Raw genomic sequence first — 24,532 nt, forward strand, 5'->3', positions numbered from 1 at the left:
AGTAATTGATGTTTGGACAGCATTCCACAAAGAAGAGGACAGACTGATCTTGGAGGTCTTTTCCCACCTAAAAGATTCTATGATTCTATGACTCTTCAGCTGTATAGGCACCAAAACAAGATCTATTTTTGAATTTGGTTTTGCCCTTTACTGTACAATTAAACGATATATGTATTCCATGTTGTCTTTTAACCACAACGTGACACAATTCGATAAACTGTCATTTCAGAATTGGGGCAGTGACCTGTCTTGTTCAGAACAGACTCCATCCAGTCGTGTCCCAACATCAGGTGAGAGTGAACTCATGAGCTAAAATCCCAAACAGGAAAGATTTCACCTTTTTTTGTTTGTTTGTTTTTGTTTTTTCAAGATCAATAAGATCTTGAAACTGCAAATCCTAGGTAGAAAGTAAACAATGAAAGCTTATATATTTAACTTCAAAGCAGGAAAGTCCATCCTGCCATACGTGACAAGCTTTACAGCACAGCAGGTGTGCTCTCTGTGGATAAATACAATTATGTTTATCAAATCCATATATTATATATAGCAACATGTCAGATTAAAATTGCCTAGGTTGGTTAGCGGCTCAGCAGGTGTGATTTACCTGGCGAGCCGTGTCTGATAGGAAGCACAGTAGCAGTGCTGTTCATAACTGGGAGGTTTTATGGGCAGATTGCTAATGGAAAGTATTGATCTATGACCCAAACCTTAGAAACCCTAAACGTATCTAATCCATTTTTACTCTTTTCCTACATATGAAAAGCTGTTTTAAAGTCTGTATTTCCTTGTTGGTTGAGTACACTGCTGCAAGCAAATGGCAAGAAGCTTTGCCTTTTGCCTTGTGGGTACAAAGAACTTGAGGCTCATTCTCCCTAAAAGTCTGTAAAAATACCATCAGGTTGGAACTAAAGACTTGGACCTTTATTCTGCTATTTATTCTGATAAAAAGTATTTTGAGTCAGTTATCATTAATCATGATTTTTCTCCTACCTCTTTCAGTACATGAGCTACAACCTGCTGACATCAAAGTCATTGGTGCACTGGGAGATTCCCTGACAGTAAGTACTGCGGTATTGCCAGGTTTAGAATGAGAAGAGTAAGTGTTGCTTTCTACCTATACACAGTTGTGTCAGGCAGAAAGCAAATTGCTTTGGCTTGGCAAAGCAAAGCTCATCTACCTGTGCCCCTTTGAGAACAAATAGCCTGAAGGGATCTGAGTGACACTGGCAATTGTGTAATCCAGTAATGAATAATTCAGACCAGGACAGAAATGGGATCATATTCTCCGTTGCACAGAATCTATTCAAGTGTTTTTGAAAAGGAAGAGGTCTCCCTTATAGTAACGGTATTTTCTGACATAAGAACAAGCAAGAGGCATTTTTCATGCAGTAAGAGGTCTTGCTGTAAATTCCTATGGAAATAACTGATAGCTGACCAAAGTGCTTCTCTCTTGAGATAGTTCATCTCAGTATATCAGAATTTTGCTTTCAGCTGTTGCTTCCTGGATTAGGCACCTTTCAGTTTTAACTATGATGTATGTCATGTATTGAGAAATGCACGCGGGGGAAAAAAAAATCATAGAAAATAAAGGCTCCAGAAAAAAAATAACAGGAAATACTGCAGATCTACACTTACGTTTTTTTGAGGAAAAAGTTGCAAAATTACACAGCACTACAGAATTGTTCTGGCATGGGATGAAGGCAAATATTGGTGTCAACATGAACTCTAACTCCTGAGCTAAACCTGTGCTCATTCTAGCAGCTTCAGCTCCTGTAGAGTTCAGAAGGAGTTGAATGGACTAAAGCCTTCAAATGGTCAGGCTTATCAACTGGCAGGTGTGCATGTCTTCACCTCCTCATTAACTCTGAAAACTGATTTTGGTGTTCCTGATGTAATCCTGGCTTCCTGCTTACTGAGCTTTGAGCTTTTCTTAGAAGACCTCAGTAATGATCCTGCAACCCTCCCTCCTATCCATGGCTACAACACTTAAAATTGATTGCTTGATTTCCTCCCCCTAGTGCACACATCTCTTCTTTAAATTTTCATTCTTCAGTATGTGAAATTTCTCAGAGATCCCTAACAATAAGGGCCAGACTGATGCTTGAGGACTTTGTCTCAACAGCTGAGCAAGGCAATTTTCATACTGCCATTATTCATGCAATTCTTATTGGATGCCATTGCTACAGGAAGGTGTGACATTTTTTGAGGGAAGTAGTACTGGCTGGGGCTGGGGGGAAGGACACAAATATGGTATTTATCACACAAGCTTACACATCCACACATTTGCACACACACAAAAAGTCTATTATAGCCAGCAGCAACACATACTTTGTACTTCATAACCATCCCTGGTGCAGAGGGACTGCAGCAAAGATCTGTCTTGGTCCACTAAGGCACTGATTTCTTCCTCCTGGTGTTTCCCAGAGGAGCCCTGAATGCAGTCAGTATTCAGGGCTGTATTGATACCATGAAGCTGTGGTTTAACCAAGAAAGCAGCTGAGCACAGCACAGCTGCTGCTTCTCCCCTCCTCTCTCCCCCCACCTTATGGGTTGGGGGAGAGAATTGAAAAAGGTTAAAGTGTAAGAACTTGTCTGCTGAAATAAGAACAGTTTAATCAGAAAAGAAGGGGGGGAGAATAAATAGAACCCAAGCAAGTGATGCACAAATCAATTGCTCACCACCAGCCAACTGATGCCCAGCCAGTTCCTGAGCAACAGCAACTCCCCACATATTTATTGTTCAGCATAACATAACATAGTATGGGGCATCACTTTGGCTCGTTTGGGTCAGCTGTCCTGGTTACATCCCCTCCCAGCTTCCTGCACATACCTAGTAGAAAAGGCCTTGATTCAGTGCAATCAATGCTATTTTCACCCTAAAACACAGCACCATACTATCTACTATGAAGAGAATTAACTCTATCCCAGCTGAAATTAGGACACATGTCTTTTTGAGGAGTACAAACTGAAATTAAACCATTAATAAACTATGTAACTGCAGGTTATAACTGAAGGTTTTTTTTGTTTGTTTTTTTTTTTTTTTTTTTTTAAGTTAAATAAGCTTCTTTTCCCAGTCCTGTGAGCACTCAAATCCATCACCAATTTCTTTGTTATGGTGGCTTTTCTTTATACTAAATAATAATAACAGTAAAGCTCACCCTGCAAGAAGACTGTTCTCAGTCTAGATGCAGTTGGAGATTAATGAAACGCTGAGCAATTTTGTCATGTCACTGGCTGGAAATGCATCTGTCCGACTTCCCAGCACCATTGCACAGTGAAAGCAATAGATATGCCAACGCGCTTATCTGTGTTGGCAAAAAAAGAGCCTGCCTACACCTCACTAAGTCTGTGTGTTAGACTAGCAGACTGGGTCTCAGAAGAGTAAAGTGGGTTTTGCACCAAAGATTTGTTTTCTTGGCAGATTAAAAGCCAGCTCCTCTACTGATTTATTTACAGCTAAACTGGCAGGGAATTTTTCATCAGTGTTTTTTCCTGGATTATTAAGTCTCTCAAAATCGGCTTTCTTCAGGAAATGCCAGAATGAAACATTTTCCATTAGAAAAATCCAAACAAATAGAAAGCTGTAGATGTTAATCTGGGTCCCCTAGGGTTGCTGAAACTAATATTAGAGTTGTAGTTCCAAGGCCATATGTCTTTGGCCTTACAGCCTGATGCCCTCTGGCTGGGCTGTATCTCTGATGCTCCAAGGTCTATTGACTAGATGAAATGCTTTTGAATATGAGGAGAAGGCCATGAATTTGAAGTGTAGGAGATGCAGGGCTGACTGGGGGCAGCGTATGTTGGTTAATGAGACCATGGAGCACTTATGCTATAACAGAGATATTGAAGAAAAAATTGTCTGTATGCAGAATAATGTTACCTTCAGCACTTTCATATCACATTGTCTCTCCTACCTAAGCTTGTAGCACCTTTTTCTTCTAGTATTTTATAAATGATTCTTTCCATCATTTTCAGACTGCTGTAGGAGCCCACTCAACTGACCTACAAACAGACTGGAGGGGACTTTCCTGGAGGTAAAAACTCTTGATTTCCTCTCCGGCATTTTTGTCCACAGACTCAGTTAAAAGTGCAGGTCACCTGGTTGAGTAGTTACATACTGAAAAAAAATGGAAATGAAATGTCCCATGCAAAGGGGTGTGCTGACACAGCTGTAGTAGCTAAATTCTACTTCTATCATACCAATTTCTCCCTGCTGAGAGTAAATATCGGGGTAGGGTAGGATGCAGAGAGTGATTGATTTTGCTGGCTAAGGACTTGAGGGAATCAGAACTGGAAGAGAAAGGGAGTGATTTTTGTGTTGTTAGTTTTGTGTGCGTTTGCTTGTCTTATTTTTTTTTAACCAGACCTGACTGCTACCAGCAGGCTCCTGTGCCCCCGTCTGGCAGTACTAGATTATTAATATGAGTAAATTATCTCAACCTCCTACTAGTCCCTCCGGAATTTATTCAAAATATTGCTGCTGTTGTTGTGATTATCTAATACAGTGTCTAACACTAGAGAATCTGAGTGAGTGTGAATTGGCACAAACACGGTGAGAACACCGCATGCACATTCATTGAAGATACCCCAAATATATTTGTGGTTACAAAGTGGGCAATGACATCATATATTAGAGTGGATATGAGCCTCCATGTCCACAGTAGAGTGGAAGGAAACTGCCTATTTCATGTAGGCAAAAGTACGTATGGTAGATAAGCAAGCGTATGTTTATTCATCTTTCTTTTCTGCACCTTACCCCCACCCTAAATGTATATGCAAGCATAGACATGTCAGAGGGTCTGACAGAGGTGGTATAAGAAAGTATTGGCTTGTTACAAAGATGTTATTTGAATGGTAGATGCAGAGGCTTTTTTTCATAATCAACACTGCAGAATCCTAAATAGGTGGCTAATGAGCATTTAATGCAGTCTCTCTTCTATGCATAACTGCACACAAATGTAATTTCAGCAAGGTCACATGGAGCAACGTTGGTGAGGAAAAATGCCTTTCTCTGATGGGCATCCCAGCATGTCCATATGAAAAATTATTTCTCCGCTATGCTCAATTCCTAGTTTGGCATAGTTTCTACCTTAGCTGAAACCCTGGTTGATTTAATCTGAAATCTCCTTTCAGTACTTCCCCTGAATTCCTACTTGTCCTGTGGTTTATATTCATAGTCCTGTTTGAGGTTAGTCTTTTTACCTTCCTGGGCTGCTACAGCAACATATGGTGACAGCAAGACAGATGGTTGCCGAACTAATCCTACTTTGTGATTCTGTTCTTTCCCTTTGTAGTATTGGAGGTGATGGGACCCTCGAGACCCAAACTACTTTACCTAGTGAGTATCTTGGAAAACTGATGTGAGTGTAAAGCAAGGGAAGTAATTACTCTGAAAGTAGTCCAAGTAGATGCTAGGAAACATCTGGAAATGATCACGCTTTCCTCCCAAACAGTGGGGGGTGCCCATCTGTTGTGGATACGAACAGTTCATGAGAGTCACAGCTGAAACCCAGACTGACCTTCCTAGCTGTAAAGCTGATTCAGCCCCTCTGCATCACAGGATCTGCATGTGACGGTTGCATCCTTTTGATAAAAATGATGAGGAGTAAATGTGCTGAAGGTGGCAGAAGTTCCTGGCTGATCTGTTCCTTCTTTATTTCATTTTGTGCTTTCCAATGACTGACTGTAATGGCTGTGGGCAAATGAAGAGTTATGAAACAATTAGCGATCCACTTAGAAAAGATTGTTGATAAGGTTGTGGTTTCCTGGTGACTTCTCCCAGAGATTTTGAATTGGTACATCACATTGAAAAAAATCTAAAAATACTATAAATTTCTTGTCGTAGCATTGTGCGTAACTGATTCCTGTAGTTGCCATAGAAACCACTAAGTGGTCAGTGTGACTATAAATTAGAGGGGAATTGGTTCACAGTGGTTCTTCTATTTATACACAATCCGTGCTGTGGAGCAGTTTGAAAATACCTGACATTGTTGGTAATGAGATCTGATATGTAACATGACGAACATCATGTGTAAGGAAAAATAGAAAATACATTTCATTATGTATACAGCACTGTGAGACTCTGCAAAGAGGTTTCAGACAGCACTACAGACACAATAACAATAATAGTTTTCAGGCATCATGCTTCACTGCTGAGGGTTTCACTGAAGCCTGTAAACATGAATATAATTCACTTCTCTGCTATAAATATTATCTTAATGAGAAGCTGGAGGACCAGGAGGTAGAAGGCTGTATTTGGAGCATCTGCTGCTGTTACATGAAGGGAAGGAACCATGATTGCTCCGGCACTCATACTCAAGAATGGTGAATTCCCTGAGAGCTGTGTGATTTAAGGGTTGCCAGGCCCTGGCTCCTCAAGGCCACAGGGAGAAATAATTTCGTACTGAAGTCTCCGAGGCAGGTGTGTCTATAGCAACAATGCTGGTTGTACTGTGGATGGTTGAACGTTACGTCTTCTCTTTTTAAGATATCTTGAAAAAATTCAGTCCAAACATCTTTGGCTTTTCCACTGGTAGCAGTAAGGAAACAGCTGGATTCAACGTTGCACAGAAAGGTGCCACTGCACGGTAAGTGCAACTGCGGCCAGGAAAGGGTAAAGCGGGTAGCAGAGAAATGATGCACTGGCAGATTATCTTTGAACTGTATCTTAAGGTTGAGTTAATGCTGATGGTGCTTACTTGTACTGTGCATGTTTCTGTGGTTTGATTACTGATTATATACTTTTAAATTCAGTATTTGGGGATTTAATTTTTAAGTTTTCTAAGTTAGAGACAAACTCCCTTTCTTCATTCGATCTTTGTGCAGAATTTCTGAGTCAGTGCCTTAGTTATGCTTCCTATTGTATTGGTACCTTTTTCTGCCCAGCCTTTGGTATGCAGCTCCTTGCTTCATTTTCAGGCTGTGTTTGTAATGAGAAAAAGTTCATGACCATCTCTCAGTTATTCCTTGATTTCTGGGAAACGTGCCCCAAACTAACAAATAGAGGCCCACTGCTACCCTAACGGCATTAAAAACTATCCTTGGTTTTAGTTCAAAGAGAGTGAGCAGCTGGGAATTGATTCCTCTTCCTTTTTGAAGGAAAACTCTGCTAGTCTGTTATGAACTCAAATATATAAAAGTTTGTATTGCACATGTTTTGCCTGCTCTATGGATACTCACAGAATGTTTCCAAGACTGCCTGTGACACCTCTAACAGTCATTAAATTTACTGCAAGAGAGTTTCAGGGTAGCTAGCAAAGCCTATGCAGCTACTAAATACCTCATGGGTGCCCTGAGCAAAGGCTCAGCACAGTCATTATGGCTCTGGGAGTGCAAATAATGTAGCCACATTTATGTAGCTGCTGGAAATAGGCAGGGCTCAAGCACAGTTGCATCCCAGTATGTCAGGAGCTCAAGTCTCCAGCTGGTGTCTCAGCATGGCTTGTGCTTTGCTCTGTGGGTGTTGCACCCTGCCTACAGCTGAGCTGGGAATCTCCAGCCCAGTGATTCCACAGTGTAAGCAATATCCTCCAGCATTGTGACAGGCTGTAGGAATTGAAGGCCAGGTCAAGAAAGCTGGTTAGGTGCCCAGCTTCTGTGTAAGCACCAGACTCCCCCCACACACAACTAGAAAAGGAGTTATGCAGCTAAATGTCTCTGTACATGTGGGCATTCATGTTTTTCTCCAAACAAAATGCATTTAAGCGAGCTCTGAGATGTGTAGAATCCATCCCAGTTGCCCATCACTTGGCAGCCATCCTCACTGAAGCCCTTTTGGATCAGATTATTTGTGCTGCTGATGCTGCTCCATGGTCCTTCTACTTGCTCTTCCCTCTGAAGCATCACTTTCTCTGCACTGATTTCTGCTGCTCCTAAAGGTCCCTGAAGTGAGGAGTGGGAGAGCAAAACGATGATGTGCTTTCAGAGCATGCACCAAAACTGCTTCTGTCCTCTCTCTACAGCAATATGTCAGCCCAAGCACGTGAGTTGGTGGAGCTAATGAGAAGCAGCTCGGTAAGTGGACTGTTCCTTAGAAACATCATGGTTGGATATTTGGGCTGCCCCTCAGCGCTCGTGTGGTCTCTGGGAGATGACTAATTGATGGGACATTCGAGCAGTGATGAGTGCTTTACAGATGAAAGAAAAATCAGTGTCCTTGTCTCTGGTGTGCCAGGGACTAGTCATTACTATGAGGAGATTAAGATTTACCCATGCAAAGCCACACAGGTAGTGTGCAGACACACAGGGCAGAGACTAATCCTCAGGATGGGATGAATCCCTGCCATGTCACAAGGTTTTTGGGGAACTGGCCAGGGGTCTAGTGTTGGAGACCAACCTTCTGTTGCTGCTGAGGGCTGCAAGGGGCACCCACCAAAAAGGCAGCTCATTTTTAACAGAGTGCCAGGTGCTGTAGTTTGAGGTTTAGGAGGGAAATTTTAGGAGGGAAATATGGGAGAAAGCTGAAGCTATCCTGCTCCAAGCGTGGGCTGAATTTGTCTGACTGGGTGTGATTTGTTGCTCCAGAGTATTCCCTGTAAGGGAATTGGAGTGCCTGGTGCTCCTTGGCTACGGCTGAATGGGAAAGGAAGGTACTGCATAAGCAGGATTTGTTAAAGCATGTGTCTCTGTGTGCCAGCACTGCTGATGGATGCTGCATGCTAGCCCCACTGTCAGTTACCAATTGTTTGGCAGAGTGAAGGGAGCTGGCATGGCTCTTCAGTAAAATAGTACATGGCTCTGGGTCTTTGTTGTATTCACTGCTTTTTGCACATCTTTAAAAGGAAGAGGGTTAACTTCGTGCCACACTTTTCCTCTTCGTGAAAAGCTTTCTGAGCAAAGTGTTGGTGAAGGAGGAAAATTCGGAGTTATGGGTGATTCCCAGGCCCTTTCTCTATTTGTTGGGATCCTTTCGCAGATGTTTGTTATGTAAATGCACTGCTCTAAAAATAGTTGCCTTTGATTCCTTTCTTTGTACTGAAAGCTACAAAATGTTTTGATGAGATCCAGCTCTCAGCAGCGCCTATTGTTAGCTTGTGGTGACGTGGATGCTGCAGCTGCCCTTATATGAGCTCAGTGAAGTCACCGGCCTCCTGGACTCTTCTATTTTAATCTGCTCTGTTCCCTGGGGCACCCCTCTCCCCTCCTGGCTACAGGGGCAACATTTGCCCAGCTGGCAGGGATCCCCAGCGGCTCCAGTTCCCCAGCTCCCGTAGGTCATTCCAGCATCCCCTCCCAGCACTCTTCGTCCCCACGCTGCCCGCAGCGCTTGGCTGTGGCTGGCAAATGTCCCCTGCCTGTCCCTGACCCGAGGCTGGTATCTATTTCAGCACGCTTGCTGCCACAGACGCACGTCCTGTGCTCAGCCACCCTGACAGTCCTTGTCTGCCGGAGGGGATACCCTTCCAGAAGCCAAGGTGACTTGCAGCTAGGCTAGCAAATAACTCACACGTAGCCCCAGACAGCCGCTTTTCTGCTGCTGTCTTAACTCAGCGTGCCTCTTTTCTGCTGGGCTGTCTGTACCCTCTGCAATTGCATCTGTAAATGTTACCTCTACATGCCTAAGCGATGGAAACTGAAATCTGTTTATTTTATGTGCCGCTAGGAAATTAACTTCAAGGAGGACTGGAAGCTGATCACTATCCTCGTTGGAGGCAATGACCTGTGTCAATACTGCTTTGATAAGGTTTGTATCTCTGAAGCAGGCATGCTTGTTTGGGCGCTTGGCAGGTGACCAGCCCTGGAAATTTAACCTTTCTCTCCCTCTGTGAGCCAAAGCTCCTCTTGGTTTAAAAAGCACTTAGGACTACTGCTCCTTTCATCTGTATTGTATCAGCAAGAAGTGCCCAGCTTTTAATTTTGGGGCACCATAGCTCCAGAGTAATGCATTATTTAAGAACCATCAATCTTCCCCATATTGAACAAAGATATAAACTGAAGAGCTCTTCCAGCTCAGCTGGACAAAGTAATCAAGACAGTGTGGTGTCTTTGGCGTGTTGTTATGGGGACACAAGTGAAGCTTTATTCTGGGAAGTGCCTCCATGTAGTTATTACTGGGGATGCCCATTTCTCACTTCAGAATGACACCAAATGAAATACCATCAGTTTATAGTGAAAAAGATGTCTTACCTCACTGCCAGCAGCCATCCCCTCTGAGAAGGTTCCCATAACACAGGCTATGAGGGCCTGGGCCCCAGCTCATTGAGATAATTGGGGATCGTTCTCTCAGTTATGGTCAGTTTCCTTTAGAGACTGCTGTAGGCATTCTTTGGCCCCCATGGCTGCACCTCTATAACTACACTCACAAAGTTGTTTTGACAATGGGTTTTGTGGGGTCTGGCTGCCTTCATATCAGTTTCCCCAGACTGGAAGTTTAAAAACAAAAGCAAAAACAAAGCAGCAACAACAAAAAAGCAAACCCAACAAACCGTGAAATGTATTGCTCTGATCGTAATGTGGCCCGAGTCCCATAAAAGACAACATGAAATCTGAAGGTGTTGTTTATGGAGTCATTAATCAGGGAAACTCTGCCCACAACTATTCTATACCTCTGGATTTTCTGCAGAGATTAAGTGAATACATTAGTGCCATGGAAATACAAGCACTATCAACCTCTGTGCACGTGGCCATAAACCTCTTGATCCAAAAATATATCTGCCATCAGAAGCAGAAAGAAGCATTGAGTTGGTATATCTTCCCACGGGACACCTCGTTACTAGACAGTCTGTGGACTCAGCTGTTCAGATAAAACAGTTAAACTTCTTAGTTACTAAATGAAAACTGATCCAATTTTATTTTGATTTTTTTAATTACACAGGAAACCTATTCAGTGCAAAACTATGTAAAGCACCTCCAAGACGCTCTGGATGTTTTCTACGATGAGGTAAACTTTTAAGATACCCTAGCAAGCTATGTTCCTGGCAAGCACCCTGGTGTTTTTCCTCAGCTCTGATAGACTTGCAGTGATTATGTTTCATATGAGGTTATCTTCCAAATAGCTGGAGCCATAATGAAGCACTAAGGAGCAACCTAACAACATGTGTTAGACAATACCCTGGGACAGTGGGCTGCAGTTTTAGGAAAAATGTGTTGCATGGTGTTTTTGCCATGGACCGAGCATATCCCAGCCTTACTGCTGGTTCTGCTGGCTAAACCAACTGTGCAAAGTCTCATTTACCCTAGAGAAAATGAAAATGCCCCAGGGAGTGAAGCAGCATTTCAGCTAGCTTGTGCTAGCTGCCAGGGATTTTTTGGCTGACATCCACTATACGTCTCCTTCCCGCTCCCTTTATACATTACCCTTGCGCATGCCATTGGTTGCAGCCAGTGGAGTTTGCACTGACTCACTGACCTGCGGATGGCACTTGGTTCTCGCTTTGTAGTGGTATCATGTTCTCTGACTCGGTATGTCTGTTTATTATAATCCCTGCAGCTTCCAAGAGTCTTTGTCAACATGGTGGAGATACTGGAGATTTCTGGGCTGCGTCAGATCGCAGCAAGCTCTTCAGAGTGCGCTCTGACAGCAATGTAAGTGAGCAGAACAGGTCTTCACCTTTAAAGTGCTTGGATTTTTATTTTTTTTTTTTTGGTGTGTTTTTCTTTTCTGATCAGTCCAAACTGCCACTACAGTAAGATAGCCACACTGAGCTTTCTGAGCCATTTTTATTGCTGCCCTTAGATGACTAACACCAGTTCGCATTGACTTTCTATTACTTCTTCCAATACTTCAGCTAAAAGGCATGCACCTGTAGATTGCAGTCAGTCGTTGCTTTTCTTAGCTCTAAGGCAGCATATCACAGCATAAATCACTATACAATTGCCATAGCACTGCACTTCAAAGCCATTTTCACCTAGCTGTTCACTGCTCAACAGCTCAGGCTGACATCCCTGACGCCTCTCTTTGCATTCAGTGCTGCATCACCTGTGGTGCAGGCTGGGCTGCAGTGCACAATGCATGACCAAGAGTTCCTTTTCCCACCAAATGGAGGAAGCCAAAATCTCAAAGACAACTGAGGGAATAGATTTAGAAATTAGCAGCACCTTCAGAGGAGTCAGCACAGACATAAAAAGGATGTTTAGTCTAGCAGAGTAAGGTGTAACAGACCAGTGGTTGGAAGCTGATGCCTACTGAATTCAAATGAAGTAAGGCACGGATTTTTAATAATAGAGTTGACAAACTGCTAGAACACACTAGAGGGGAAATTAGTGAATTGACTGTCTTGCTTGATGTTTTCATATTAATGCTAGGCACCTTCTTAGAGGATGTATTTCAGTGAATTACAGGTTATTACCTCTTGGTCTAGGGGTAACAGAATGAAACAAAGTAGTCTGAGGAGTCAGATCATGTGAACAATTTATCTTTTTTACCTTTAAACCCCCAGATTTCTGAAATTCTGCTGGATTCACTATGTAGTGTTATTTTTTTCATTGGAAAACATGATATGCTGCTAATGTGTGACATAAGTGCGTTTACCTGATTATTAAGAGTTGTGAGTCTTGCATCTCTTACTGTCTGTGACAAGTGTTCCCTGAAAACTAATTCAATAAGAACTTTTTTTCTGAAGTATCTGTCCTTCCGTAAGTCAACAAGGAGGATCTCTCTCTGCATGTAAACTTTGAGCAGTTATTCTGAGTTTCTTGAACAGACACATTGCTGAAACACTGCATATACTACTCTGGGTTGGCTTTAAATTTTTGTATTTCTTTCGTTGAAGGAATATTTGCCCATGCTTCTTAAACCCCAAGGAAAACTCCTCTGAACTACAAGAAATTAAGAGAGTTAACAGAGATTTTCAGGTAACACCTTGATTCTGTAACTGGTCATCTTCTATTGTGTCTCATATCTCTTATTTCACTCCTCTTCCTCTCACACGTCCTCAGAACTGAGAGGGGTGACTTGGAAATAGCTTGGCTACAGTTTAATTAAAACCCTAGCCTGCTAGCTGGCTAGCAGCAGTGCAAGTCTTTGCTGCCTTATGATTTGAGCTCAGTTCTGAGATGGCAGCAGATTGAAACCAGTTTTGTTTCCAGTTGCTGTTTGGACAGCTGAAAAGGAGTTACTGATGACGGCTGTTTTGTTGATACGTGTCTGTTATGAATCCATTGAACAGCTCACATGAATTAACATGCCACTGCAAGGATGACAAATGACCTTGCGTCAGCTCTGTTGTCATAACTCTTAGCAAAGAAAATGAACTAAACTAACCTGATTTTCCTTTCTTTTGGCATGGGCTAAGAGTTAGTACACAGATAGCTTACCATGGGTCAGCTTGCTATCCGAGAGTTAACTTTTCGTAGCCTCAGGGTTTAAGATTCACTCAAATTTAACAAAGGCTGTAAGTAGACACTGGAGCAGAAGATTTTTCTATCATTATTCCTGTGAATACAAGGATTGCTCTATCAGATCACAGTATGTTCTCCACTCCTCCATTCTGTCTCTGGCAGTGGCTGCTCAAAAGGTCCATATTGGAAAACATGGACCTTAAACATTCGTATAAACCTATCCAGGGGAATGTTTTCCTTAGCTAAGGGAATGGGTCTAGAACTGTTCTGAGACATGACCAGGAGCCTTAGAGTTTATAACCATAAGCTGGAAAGTAATAATTATATGTTTTTATTATCTATATGAATGTCTGTGCCCATAGTTTTCAAAAGTAACAGGTGATTTTCAATGTTTATGCATTATTTTATTTCAAGCACACCTTTCTGAAAAATTAAACATGCTTTGAACGGCTCAAGTTGGCATTCTGAACTCATCCTTCACTTCTAAAAATTTTGGTCATACTCCTTTTTCTAATTCTCTGTAAACTTTAATCTTCTTGTGCTTGTGAAGCACTGATTTCAATAAGTGAGGTATGAAATACATTTTTTGCCCCCCAATTAAGCAACTTTACATTTCAAATTATCCTCATTTATTTGCATTTTACTCATGAAAATCTCTTCCAAATTATTTTCTTTGCCATTCTCTGGAAAGCTTAGTCCTATTCAGCTGGATTTGTACTAATGAGCTATGCTTACCTACATTGAAAGAAGTATGATATGCATGTTTTTATGATAGCTGATAAATGGTAGATGAGCCTTGCGAGTTACTTTTCTGTTTCTAACTTTGCAACTCCATACAGGCTGAAGCCTTACAGCTGGTCAACAGTGGTCGGTACGAAGAGCGTGAGGACTTTGCAGTTGTTGTGCAGCCATTTTTCCGAAACACCATGTTGCCCTTGGATAGGGTGAGTCCCATTTTTCTTTCCCATCATGCAAGGACCAGTGTCTTGATTTCTACGTCAGTAAGATCCATAAGGCAAGGACTGTTTTTTCTTCCTTTGCAGAGTCTAGCAGCACACTAACGTGTGCAGTGGCCACACAAAACGTAGGCCCCCTCTAGTTTCATCTGAATTGCATGTTCCCTTTTGCTTCCGCTGTTGGAGGGCTTAGTTGGCCTTCACCACAATTTTTTTCCAGTTTAGGTTTTTGTATATGTTCAGATTACCTTCACATGGAAACCAGCACATGGGGAAGTACGCTTTATCCCTAGCTCACCCAAGGCTGGAAAAAGCAAGCAGCCTTTGAAGTCAAAGGCTGATTCTCCCTTCTTTTCTCCAGCTCTAGCATTGCATGTTCTCTGTAGTAAAGGACAAATTCTCAGCATGAATCCTGGTCAAAACTATTCAGTTTTACATAATACTTATTTTGTCATATCATCCCTGTTTTGTTCTGCCAGCCTTCAAGTCCAAAGAATGGTTATCGTTTTGACAGTGATTGGGCAGATCTTCCCTAAGACAGACATTTGCCTCAGCTGGATAAAGCCACAGTTTTTGATGTTTCTTGAAATTCAGCACAAGTTTCAACACCTGAAAGATTTTAAGCCTGTGTCTGAATTGTGGAAGTTTAACAAGCAAAAATAAGCAATCAGGTTTTTTTAAAATAATTCTGTTCAGTGCGGAGCATTGCTCGATGGCAGGGTCAGCATAAGAGCTGTGAATATTGGTATAATGACAAGTCTAGATTTGTTATGGAAATTGCAGTGTGAAACTGAGCAGGATGCATTACACAAAAGATCTCAAGATGTGGTAATCTGCCCACAGTTAGAAGCACCAAACTTCATCTGCATTGTCAAAACATAAGCATATTGCCTTTAGGAAGATACCAAAATTGTAAAGGGGTATGGCAAGTTCAGTGCACTTTTTGGATACACTTTTAGATATTGTCAGGTCTCAAAGCTTAAAGTGAGCTTAAAAATGTATTTTGCTTTTATTACAGGATGGCAAACCAGATCTGAGTTTCTTTGCTGCAGACTGCTTTCATTTCAGCAGAAAAGGCTATGCTGAGATAGCTATCGCTCTCTGGAATAACATGGTAAGTGGCTACAAAGCAGATCCCCATGTGCTTGGGGTAGGAGTCCCAACAAAAGGTCATGAGAAAAGTGTCCAAAACAAAACAGTGAGCATATCAGTTTTGTTTCTTGCTAACAAGAGGAGGACTACTGAACTTGAGATCCTTCTCAGTCTGCATTGCTTGGGAACACAACCCAAGGCAATTTAAAAAAAAAAAAAAAAAAAAAAGGAAAAAAAAAAACTGTATAAGCTGTTGCTCATTCAAAATGAGAAACCCTGAGAGCTTCAACGTACTCTGGAGAAAAATTCCCTTTTGATTTTGTAATTAATATGCACTAAAGCAAAAATCAGCCCAGTTAAACATGCAGTCCTGCAGCTTCCTGAAAATGTCTGTTGAATGAGCTTGCCTTTCTTCGGTGAAGTCTGTTAGATTTATTATGAAAACAAACAAGTGATTTAATTTTTGCTGCCATTAATAGTGTGGACATGTTGTACCACCCACTCTAATATCTGAGGCAGTTCCAGCAGAGTCACTGAAACTAATGCAGGACTGAAATCATACCTATGATTCCTCTGCTTGCAGTCACATTCCTTCTGCTGTTTTAGGGGAAATGGTAACTTTTGAGTAGTGCTGGCACAGTGTGTAAGAGGCATATGCTGGACTCGATAACTCCACGGTAACAGTCACTTTTGGAACTATGTTGTTTCCCATAGTGGAAGGAAGACTATGGCATTTTCATGCCACGGGGACATTTCCTCCTCTTGTCTTACAAACAGCACTTCCCGAGCACACTGTGCAAGCAGAAATGCAGTATCCTGGTTTGTGCAAGAAACAGGCATAAATGGAGGAGAATTTCTTTTCACTTTACTTAAAAGTTTGAGCAAGATAAGAAACTTGCAGCATATTCCAGAATGAACTTCAGCATAAGGGCTGGGAAATCCAGGGCAGAAATCTATGCAGTTGCCCAGTCCAGCATATGAGCTGAAGGTCCAGGGTTACAGAAAACAGTACATGCACTTGTGCTGAATAATAGATTTGTACACACTCCGCCAATTTGCCTGTTTTTCTATGTCAGGCTTCACTGTCTGGTACTCCAGCTGATGGCAGCCTGGTAGGCTTCATAGCTTTAGCAGGGCTGACAATGGCCCAGAAACCTCTGGCAAATGTAACCAACATCCAAATTGTGCATGGCTGCAAGTCCAAGGAGAAAGAGGCAGTACCTGGGCATATGGTAGCCTTAAAGTGGGTTTGTTGCCACATGGTGTTCCTGTCAGCCATTACTCATTCCTGAATCACGATCAGTCCTTTTTCTAAGCCACTGGAGTTTTATTCTGTCCAGACTGTCACTCATTTCCTACGCACATAAGAATATTGACACAGCTTTCTATTGGGTAGTGGAGATTGGCTTCTTACTAATGCAAAGTACAACTATTCAATCCACAGGGCTCTGTCGATTCGTGTTGATTGGACTATTCCCTAGTTAAATCTAGTTCTTATAACACATCCTGGCTTTTCATTTGCTGTCCATGCACAGAGAGGTTGTGCAAGCTTACTGTGAGGCTGTATTGTTTTTCAGTTCCCTGAAAAGCTCAGCAAGCAGTAGGCTTATGGCCAAATGACATGGATTCTTGTCAGTACACACAAAGGGCCAGACTGTGCCTGGCCACTGCGTGGGTATGCATGGGTGAGGATGGCTTAGGAAGCTTCTCCCTCACCCTGGAGATCTCTGCCCTTCCAGCCTCATGCAAAGCAAACCATGCTCCTGCTCTCTGAAGTCAGAAAATGCTGTAGTCTTAACAGGTCCCCTTTGGTTGCAAATCCACCTCATCGGTCCCCTGGCCCAGGAGAAGAGCACACAGACAGCATGTTTAGCTTGTGTTAAGCCACCACGTTTGCTACATGCCCTTAGAAGAGCCATGTGTTTCTTCAAGAAATTGTTCTGTACACTCAGGGGCTCGAGGGTGCTGTCATCTTCAGAGCTCAGAAGTTAATGCTGCTCCTGAGGTACAGATCACAGAGCTGAAGTGGGGGAAAAAAAATAAATAAAAATAATAATAAAAAAAAAGCTCGCTGCAGAATTTTGCATCATATCATCCTTTGCCTGCTCTATGCCAGACTCCTTACCAAGGGGTCTATCACGGGCAGCATTACAATTACCTACAAATAAGCAGTGAGACAGAACATTACAGGAGACGAACCACATATCTTACAAATAATCACATTGGAATTTGAGCTGTTCACTTTAAGGTGCAATAAGACTACCAAATTCAGTCTCCACAATATTAACTAGCAGGCAGGGCAAATGATTAGGACTCCTGAGTCCAGCAGGACCCCAAGGCAATCAGCATAACCTGGCACTGTTTTTTGTTCTCATCTTCTCTGAACTTCCTAGCTTTCTTCCCTTCTCCAGTCATATTTTTAATACGTAAGGCACCAGACCCTGCATCTTGCATTGGTTCATCTCTCTCCTTTGATTTTTTCAGTCTTTGTTTCTATTTTGTATTACCAGATGAGAGAGAGGAAGTATTCCCAGTGTTTCCGTATGGGAATCTGATTAGTTAGAATTTTTCCGCACATTGTGTTGGGTTTGTCAGGGTGTTGTTTCTCTCCAGCATGCAGCTGACACTTCAATCACCTGAGAACAGTAGATGTGAACATACAGGGCAGCAGAAGCAACAGCAGCCCTCTGCACTGTATTCCCAGAACTGCTGGATGACAATTCTGCAGTCCTCTACGGGCCAGTCCTCAAGTCATTACTTCAAGCATGTCCATACACAGTTGTAAACACTTCAGTTAACGTGACTGATCAGGCTCCTACTTGTTAGCTTAACTATGGTAACGGATGGCATGTGGAGTCCTTGCCAACCACAGATGTTGTGCCATTAGCCTGGACATATTTTACTTTGCATTTGAAATGGACTCAAAGTGAGCCTATGTTCGGTTAATGCAGCTTTGCTGACAACTGATGATACAAAAGGCTCTGTTTAATTCACTTCTTGCAGTCTTGTGAACTTAGCCTTAGCTAGAACTCCCATGGAATTATTTGTCTGAGTGAAGGCTGCAAAGGTTGGTACTGTCTTATCCCGTCTCTGTAACTCTGCATCGCTTTTGGAGCTGCTTCCACCACCATGACACCTAGGCATCTTTCTTTCAGTACTGTGCTTCTGTCATGTGATTGTTTTCTTTTTGTGGTTTATACTGTCATTTGAGATGTCTGTGGCAGTCCTGGGCACATAGTGAACCACTTTGTTTTGGCAGAGTATGTGCTAGTAGGTTATTTTCTCCTACACTTAGTGCAAAAAGAGGAAAGGCTTCTCCTGTTCCTTGCTTCCTGAGGGAGTTTTTCTGCAGACAGTACATCAGATTCTCAGTGTCTTTAGTTCATCAATATTAAAATGTTGGGAAGCTTTCCTGTTATGCACCTTCTCCCGCACTTCTTCATTGATGCAAGAACCTAAAGATTGGATGAAAAGTTGTAGCCACCCAAGTCAGGAAACCAAGGAGAAAAAAACTCATTGTTTACTATTGTTTTTCCCTTCCTCAGATGGAGCCAGTTGGTGAAAAGCAGACTTACAACAACTTTACCTATGACAGATCAAAACTCAAGTGTCCAACCCCAGTAAGTAAAGGCCGAGAGGCCAGCCCATACTCTCCTTTGTCCATTTTTATTTTTCTTCTTATGGATAACTTTTTTTTTTTTTTTAAGAATATCTTTGTGAAGGTTTTAAATAGCAAAAATATGCTCCTATTTTGTTACACGTTGGAAATTATGCTGAGGATTCAATGCAAAAGAATTATCCTTACTGCAGTGGAAAGCCTCTACTTTAAGCCGGTTTTAATGAGTCTACATACTTCCATTTGGTTGCCTGAAGCAAACAGATTTGGAAATGATGCCATCAGTGCTGTTTCTGGACTGGCTTCTCCTTTTTTTTCTTCTAGGAACTTTCAGGCAGTAGGGCAGGAAATAGCTTGAGCTAAGACAGAAGGCAGAAACAGCTGACGGTCTGTCTAGAGACTGACAGTTTGCATCTCTGGGAGGGGTGATGGTATATTGTCTGAACGCTGCCTGCCAAGTGGTCTGTGGTCAGTAAAACCTTTGATCTCCCTTTGTAGGAGAAACCCTTTCTTTCCACGGTGAGGAACAGTGGATTCAGGAATTCAGTTCCCGACTCGGAGAAAACTGAGCCTTCGGTGCCCTACTGGGCTGTCATTGTGGCAGCGGTAGCTGGAGTCCTGGTGGGTTCTGCACTCATCTGGGCTGTGTCAAGAAGAACCAAGAGGCACCGACGAGAGACTGAAACAGAAAAGAACATGAAAACAACGTCTCTGTAAAGCAAGTGGAACAAACATCTGGTTCTGCTGAGGCTGCTCTCTGGTGTGACACAGAGACCAGCATCATAAAAAAAAAAAAAAAAAAAAAAAAAAAAAAAAAAAAAAGGTTGGACATTAATTGAGCTTCTTGGTTAGCCAAGGGATTTGGGGGCCCAATACTATTGATCAGAAATGCACTGTGGGACTTAGCTTCTGCAGGTCAGTGAAGTGGGCAATGCCATTCAAAGTGTTAAAGCTTTTTGATTCCGAGATGCAATTCTTGGTTCCATAAATATTACATAGGCTGACAATTGCTTTCATGAAGCAAGAAAACTTGTTCATGTACCTTGGCACCTTATTTGCACATCTGCCCTTTTTTCCTCATAAAACTCTGTATATAAAATGTTAGATTCGAGTCCATGATTGTAACCTGGTGTTCCTTAATATCAAAGTAAGTGCAATAAAGAAAAACAGCAATTTCACATATTAGATTCCAGCAAGACTGTTGAGTTGAAGGAGCTAAGTTCATTCTACACAGGAAAATACCATGCCATGGAAACATCTTCAAGCAACTTCTAAGCAACCCAGAACATCCATGTAGCATCTGTGGTGCAGTGCTGGGCACCCTGTCCACTGCCTTGGACGCAAGCCACTGTCTGTCTGAGGCTGGATGTGGAGTTGGGCCATGCACATCACTTCTGCAGGGCTCAATTGTTTACTCTCATGTCTTCTTGCCCCATAGCTGTATGGCAGCTGGTCCAGAATAGCTCTTCCCCTGAAGAAGTAATTCACTAGCAGTGGAGTAGGGGATCTAAACAAAAAATGAGGTAGGTATGGGTAACCTAGCCTGGCTCTCATGGGATCTGTGCTATGTTCAAGTCTCCCAGACTGGAGTCTCCCTGGTTGTTCTCCAAGAATTTGCAAAGTTTTTTCAAACTTCTGATCAGGAGTTCAGAGGAGAACTTTCCTGGTAGTTAGACATTCCTTGTATTATACTTGCAGGTCAATTTCTGATCTACTAGCATGGATCATATGACATAGACTCCCTGTATTCTTGTCTTCAAAACCTTTATTTCATATGTCAAATACTTTTAATTTTTATTTTATTGAAGCCAGAGTGTAGTTTGTAATGGTGTGATTTTTTTTGTGAGGCTTCAACATTTCCACTCCATAAATGCAAATGAGTTGAGAATTAAATTGTTTCAGGGGAAAAAATGTTCTGGGGTTCCTAAACCTGCTCACTATGCACACACAGAAAGTGTTCAGAGTCCTCCCTTTTCCATTTCACTCATTGTTCTTGCAGAGATAAAAAGAGGTGGGTAAATACAAACGGTATGGTCAGGTTTCAAGAGCTGTAGCTCTACTCGTCCCTTCTTTGATCTGCTTTCAAAGGTTGGACTGTTCCTGGTAGGACTGTTGTTTGCATAAATCCTCTCCACAGGTGTGTCTGAGTTTGGGAGCTCTACATGCAGCCCCAAACAAGGATATATTTGGAATGCAAAACAAAAGCACCTGCATCTTGTTTCAGCGCAGCTCAGGCATAAGCTCAAACAGCCCATCTCCACTGCTCTCCCCGTGCCTGTCATCAGTGTGCATCATTAACCATCTACCTGATATCCAACTGCTGGTATTTATTTAGCTCAATAATTGGAAGCAAATGCAGCCTTGAAACTGTAATGCAAGAGATGACAGTTACTGTATTCCTGTTCATTCCAGAGCATCCTTACCTCAAACATATTGCAAAATATAAACATTCTCTACAGAACCTTTCATCAGTGCTAGGTATGTTGAAGGAAGCTAAAAACAGCAGTTCAGTGCTGATATACCTTTCTAAACAATGTGTGTATGAATGAAGTAGAATGGGGGTCCTACAGCATGAGTAAGAGCTACAACATCCTGCGTGATGTCTCACATCTTTTCTTACCTGAAGATGAATGCAAATCTGTTGTTGTTGTTGTTGTTGTTGTTGTTGTTGTTGTTGTTGTTGTTTTTTTCTGTTGTGTTGTGTTGTGTTGTGTTTCACGCTGGCGTCCCCTGCTAGGAAAACTAGAGCCCCTTTCCATTCATCCTCGGAGGCTGAATTTTGCTCTGAGCTTCTGAAGGCCAAAACATCAGAGGTGCAGCCAGTTGGGTAGTGAGGGAAATAGATGGCTCTTACCTCCTCCAGCATTTTGAAGGATGCTGGTGGAAATAATTCTTGCACAGGAGCTTGAATGACTCCACTTTGGACTGCAGATTCTCACCTCCCTGAGGCATTCAGCTTCATAATGAATGCTGCCTTTACTGACACTATTGGGAACTGAGACTACTGAGCTTAAACTTACTGGCTCTGTGATGCTTCTGCAACAGGAGACTTTTCTCCAAAGTTTCTCTGGGTGCAATAGAGCTCTACTGCACTACCCCAGCAGGAGCTGTGGAGATGGAGCAGGAACTGGCAGCTCCTTACTTAGTCTATGGAAATACCTTCTGGTACCTTTCCTGTGTAAACTGAAGTATGTGATGAACTGCACTGATGTTTAAAAACAAACAAAAAATATCAAGAATTATGCAGTTTGCAGCTATTTTACAAGCAAAACTGTTTCCTTGAAAATATTGATGCTAAGCGTTCCCTCTGTGCTCATTAAGCAGAGGTGCTCATTAAGCTGGAATGAATGACAAATCATTGGGTCTGGATCTTAGTCTGACTGCATTCAGTGTAGCGTTAAATCAGAATGTAATCTGTTACCCTGTCTGCCCGTTGTCCATTTTTCCCTCTTTTCTTTAATAGCATGCCCTTGGTTTCAGTTGCCCTATGGTATTTTCCCTCACCACACTGCTGGGTAGGCCGGACTGCTACTGATGCACAAAGGAGGAGAAGCATAGGAGGATCTTCAAGTCTGTATGGAAAAATGCATGAAATGGAAGGTGGTTTAGTCCAGGATTTCACTTTGGACAACGTTGATCTCACCTGCTGCTGAAAAGCACCACTTCTGTGTAAGGTGGCTTCCTAATGTCCTCTGAAACCTGTGAGCAGTCACTGTCCAAACAACTGCTGTGGCTACAGGCTGTGCTGCCCAGCTCAGGTGGTTGTGAGGGGCAGCCAAGGGTAAGTGCTGTGCCTGTCCTTGTAAAACTGATCCAGCCCTCAAGCAGAGAAGTGACAGAGCCTAATAAGTGTTGACAGTTTGTCTACAGCTTAGGCAGCGGCTGAATTGAAGTTCTGGCCTTTTTTGCTGTCAAGAGACTTCCCTCTAGTCATGGTACAGCATCTGCATTTTGTTTTGTAGAATCAAATGGTACAGAAGAGTTTCACCTAGTGTGATTTTGCCCCCAAAGTCCAGTTTAGATGCTTAATAACTAAGGGAAGGGGTGGAAAATTCAGAAAAACATCTCACCAGTTTCCAGGTGGTGAGATAGGGGAGAAGAGATGCAGATTACAAATGATACCATTTTAACATCTGATTAATCTGTAATATGTGGGGACATGTAATCAGGAATTTTGTTACTTTGAGGGGAATTTATCTAAAATGTTGAGTTCAAACAACTACACCCACTACACCTCCTCTCCCTGCCCCTCCCCAAGAGAGGGGCTTCGGGAATCTCACCACTCAGGCGTGGAAAAGCCCTGGATTTTTACAGCTCTGCAATCAGGTTATTCATTTTCCATGAGCTATTTAAAGAATTTGCTCTTGGGGGACCACAGGTTTGCAAAGCTTGCTCCTTTTTTAGCCATTTTGAAAGGAAGGTATCTGAGATTTTGGGAACAGCAAGATAAAAGACTGTCCAAAAAGTGGTTCACAAGTTACTTAAATGGAATACGTTTCTGGGTGTTACAGGTCTTTAACCATCACAGGGAGGGATGCTCCTGAGATCTATCACATTTAAACTATTTCTGTCCTGAGTACACAGTTTGCACATCCAGGGACCTGAGAATTATTTCCAGCAGCAGTAGTCTGTATCCAAAAAAGAGAGTGGCAGAGGAGGGGAAGGAAGCTGGTATGTTTAAATGTAGCATATGCTGAGTATCTTCCATTTAGCTGCCAGCAACTGGTCCTTCCATCAATTGGCTTCTTGGGCACTAGATATTACACCATCTTTCACCTGTTGAATTCCTTTCTGAGTGCAATGATTTTCTCATGCGTATTGAAACGCAATACTGTCAGCATGTGCCTGACAGGTGCGGAAAACTTTAGCTGCTTTTGATGAGCATCCCAGCACAAAGCAGAGTTTGTTCTGTTTTTGACCATCAGAGAGAACAGTCACCCAGAAGAAAAGTCAGAAAGCCTGTGGCGTGAGCAACTTTAGAAAGTGGATCCAATGAAATGTAGGAGAGCTTGTTTAAGAAGTGGTCGGGACTACCTGCTGGCTAGAGGCTGCAAGAAGCTGCCTTATGTCTGTCCATTTCTGTGACCTATGTAACTGTCAGTCATAACTAGAATAATTATGTGGATTTTACAGACAAAATTTCATTCATGAACTCCCTGTTTGTTTGTTTGTTTTTATTTTTTTTAATTTTTTTTTATTTATTTTTGTTTTGTTTTGTTTTTCTAATTACCGAACTTGTAGAAATTGGGTATGAAAATGTGCCCATGTCCTCTGTCGGACGGAGTGTGGGGTCAATGAACATGTTTCAGTGGTAGGGTCCTTTGCAAGCCTCAGGCTTTCTGCTTCCTTACAAGAAGGATTTAATAGTCCCTTTGGACTAGCAGTGCTCTGTGGTTGGGGTTCAGTGAGAGGCAGTAGAGGATTTCTGCTGTTGATAGGTGGGTTGACCCCAGGGTGAGTTATTTTAGCTGGAGAAACCAGCCACTTCTGAACATCTAACAGAGCCTTCTCACTGCTGCAAAGTGGTTATGGATGCGGAGAAGGAAAAGTAGCCTTTAGTTTCAGATGGTCTGTATCATAACCATCACAG

At 42.3% G+C, this 24,532-nt stretch overlaps 1 protein-coding gene across 1 annotated transcript in view; it reads left to right on the forward strand.

Annotated features, from left to right (window-relative positions):
• PLB1 (phospholipase B1) overlaps positions 1-20,020 on the forward strand; it is a gene marked incomplete at its 5' end in the record, with an annotated part of 82,432 nt that extends 62,412 nt beyond the window's left edge. Inside the window, 14 exons of the mRNA XM_084283465.1 lie at positions 230-290; positions 1,000-1,058; positions 3,976-4,034; positions 5,295-5,338; positions 6,488-6,587; positions 7,962-8,013; positions 9,602-9,682; positions 10,814-10,879; positions 11,429-11,523; positions 12,711-12,792; positions 14,118-14,222; positions 15,253-15,348; positions 18,872-18,946; positions 19,441-20,020. Coding sequence (XP_084139591.1) covers positions 230-290; positions 1,000-1,058; positions 3,976-4,034; positions 5,295-5,338; positions 6,488-6,587; positions 7,962-8,013; positions 9,602-9,682; positions 10,814-10,879; positions 11,429-11,523; positions 12,711-12,792; positions 14,118-14,222; positions 15,253-15,348; positions 18,872-18,946; positions 19,441-19,659 — 1,194 coding nt within the window. The 3' untranslated portion in view covers positions 19,660-20,020. The remainder of the gene's footprint in view (positions 1-229; positions 291-999; positions 1,059-3,975; positions 4,035-5,294; positions 5,339-6,487; positions 6,588-7,961; positions 8,014-9,601; positions 9,683-10,813; positions 10,880-11,428; positions 11,524-12,710; positions 12,793-14,117; positions 14,223-15,252; positions 15,349-18,871; positions 18,947-19,440) is intronic.
• Positions 20,021-24,532: the final 4,512 nt, after the last annotated feature.

This window comes from Netta rufina (genome assembly GCF_964035555.1).
Source record: "Netta rufina genome assembly, chromosome: 3".
NCBI classification, from domain to species: domain Eukaryota; kingdom Metazoa; phylum Chordata; class Aves; order Anseriformes; family Anatidae; genus Netta; species Netta rufina.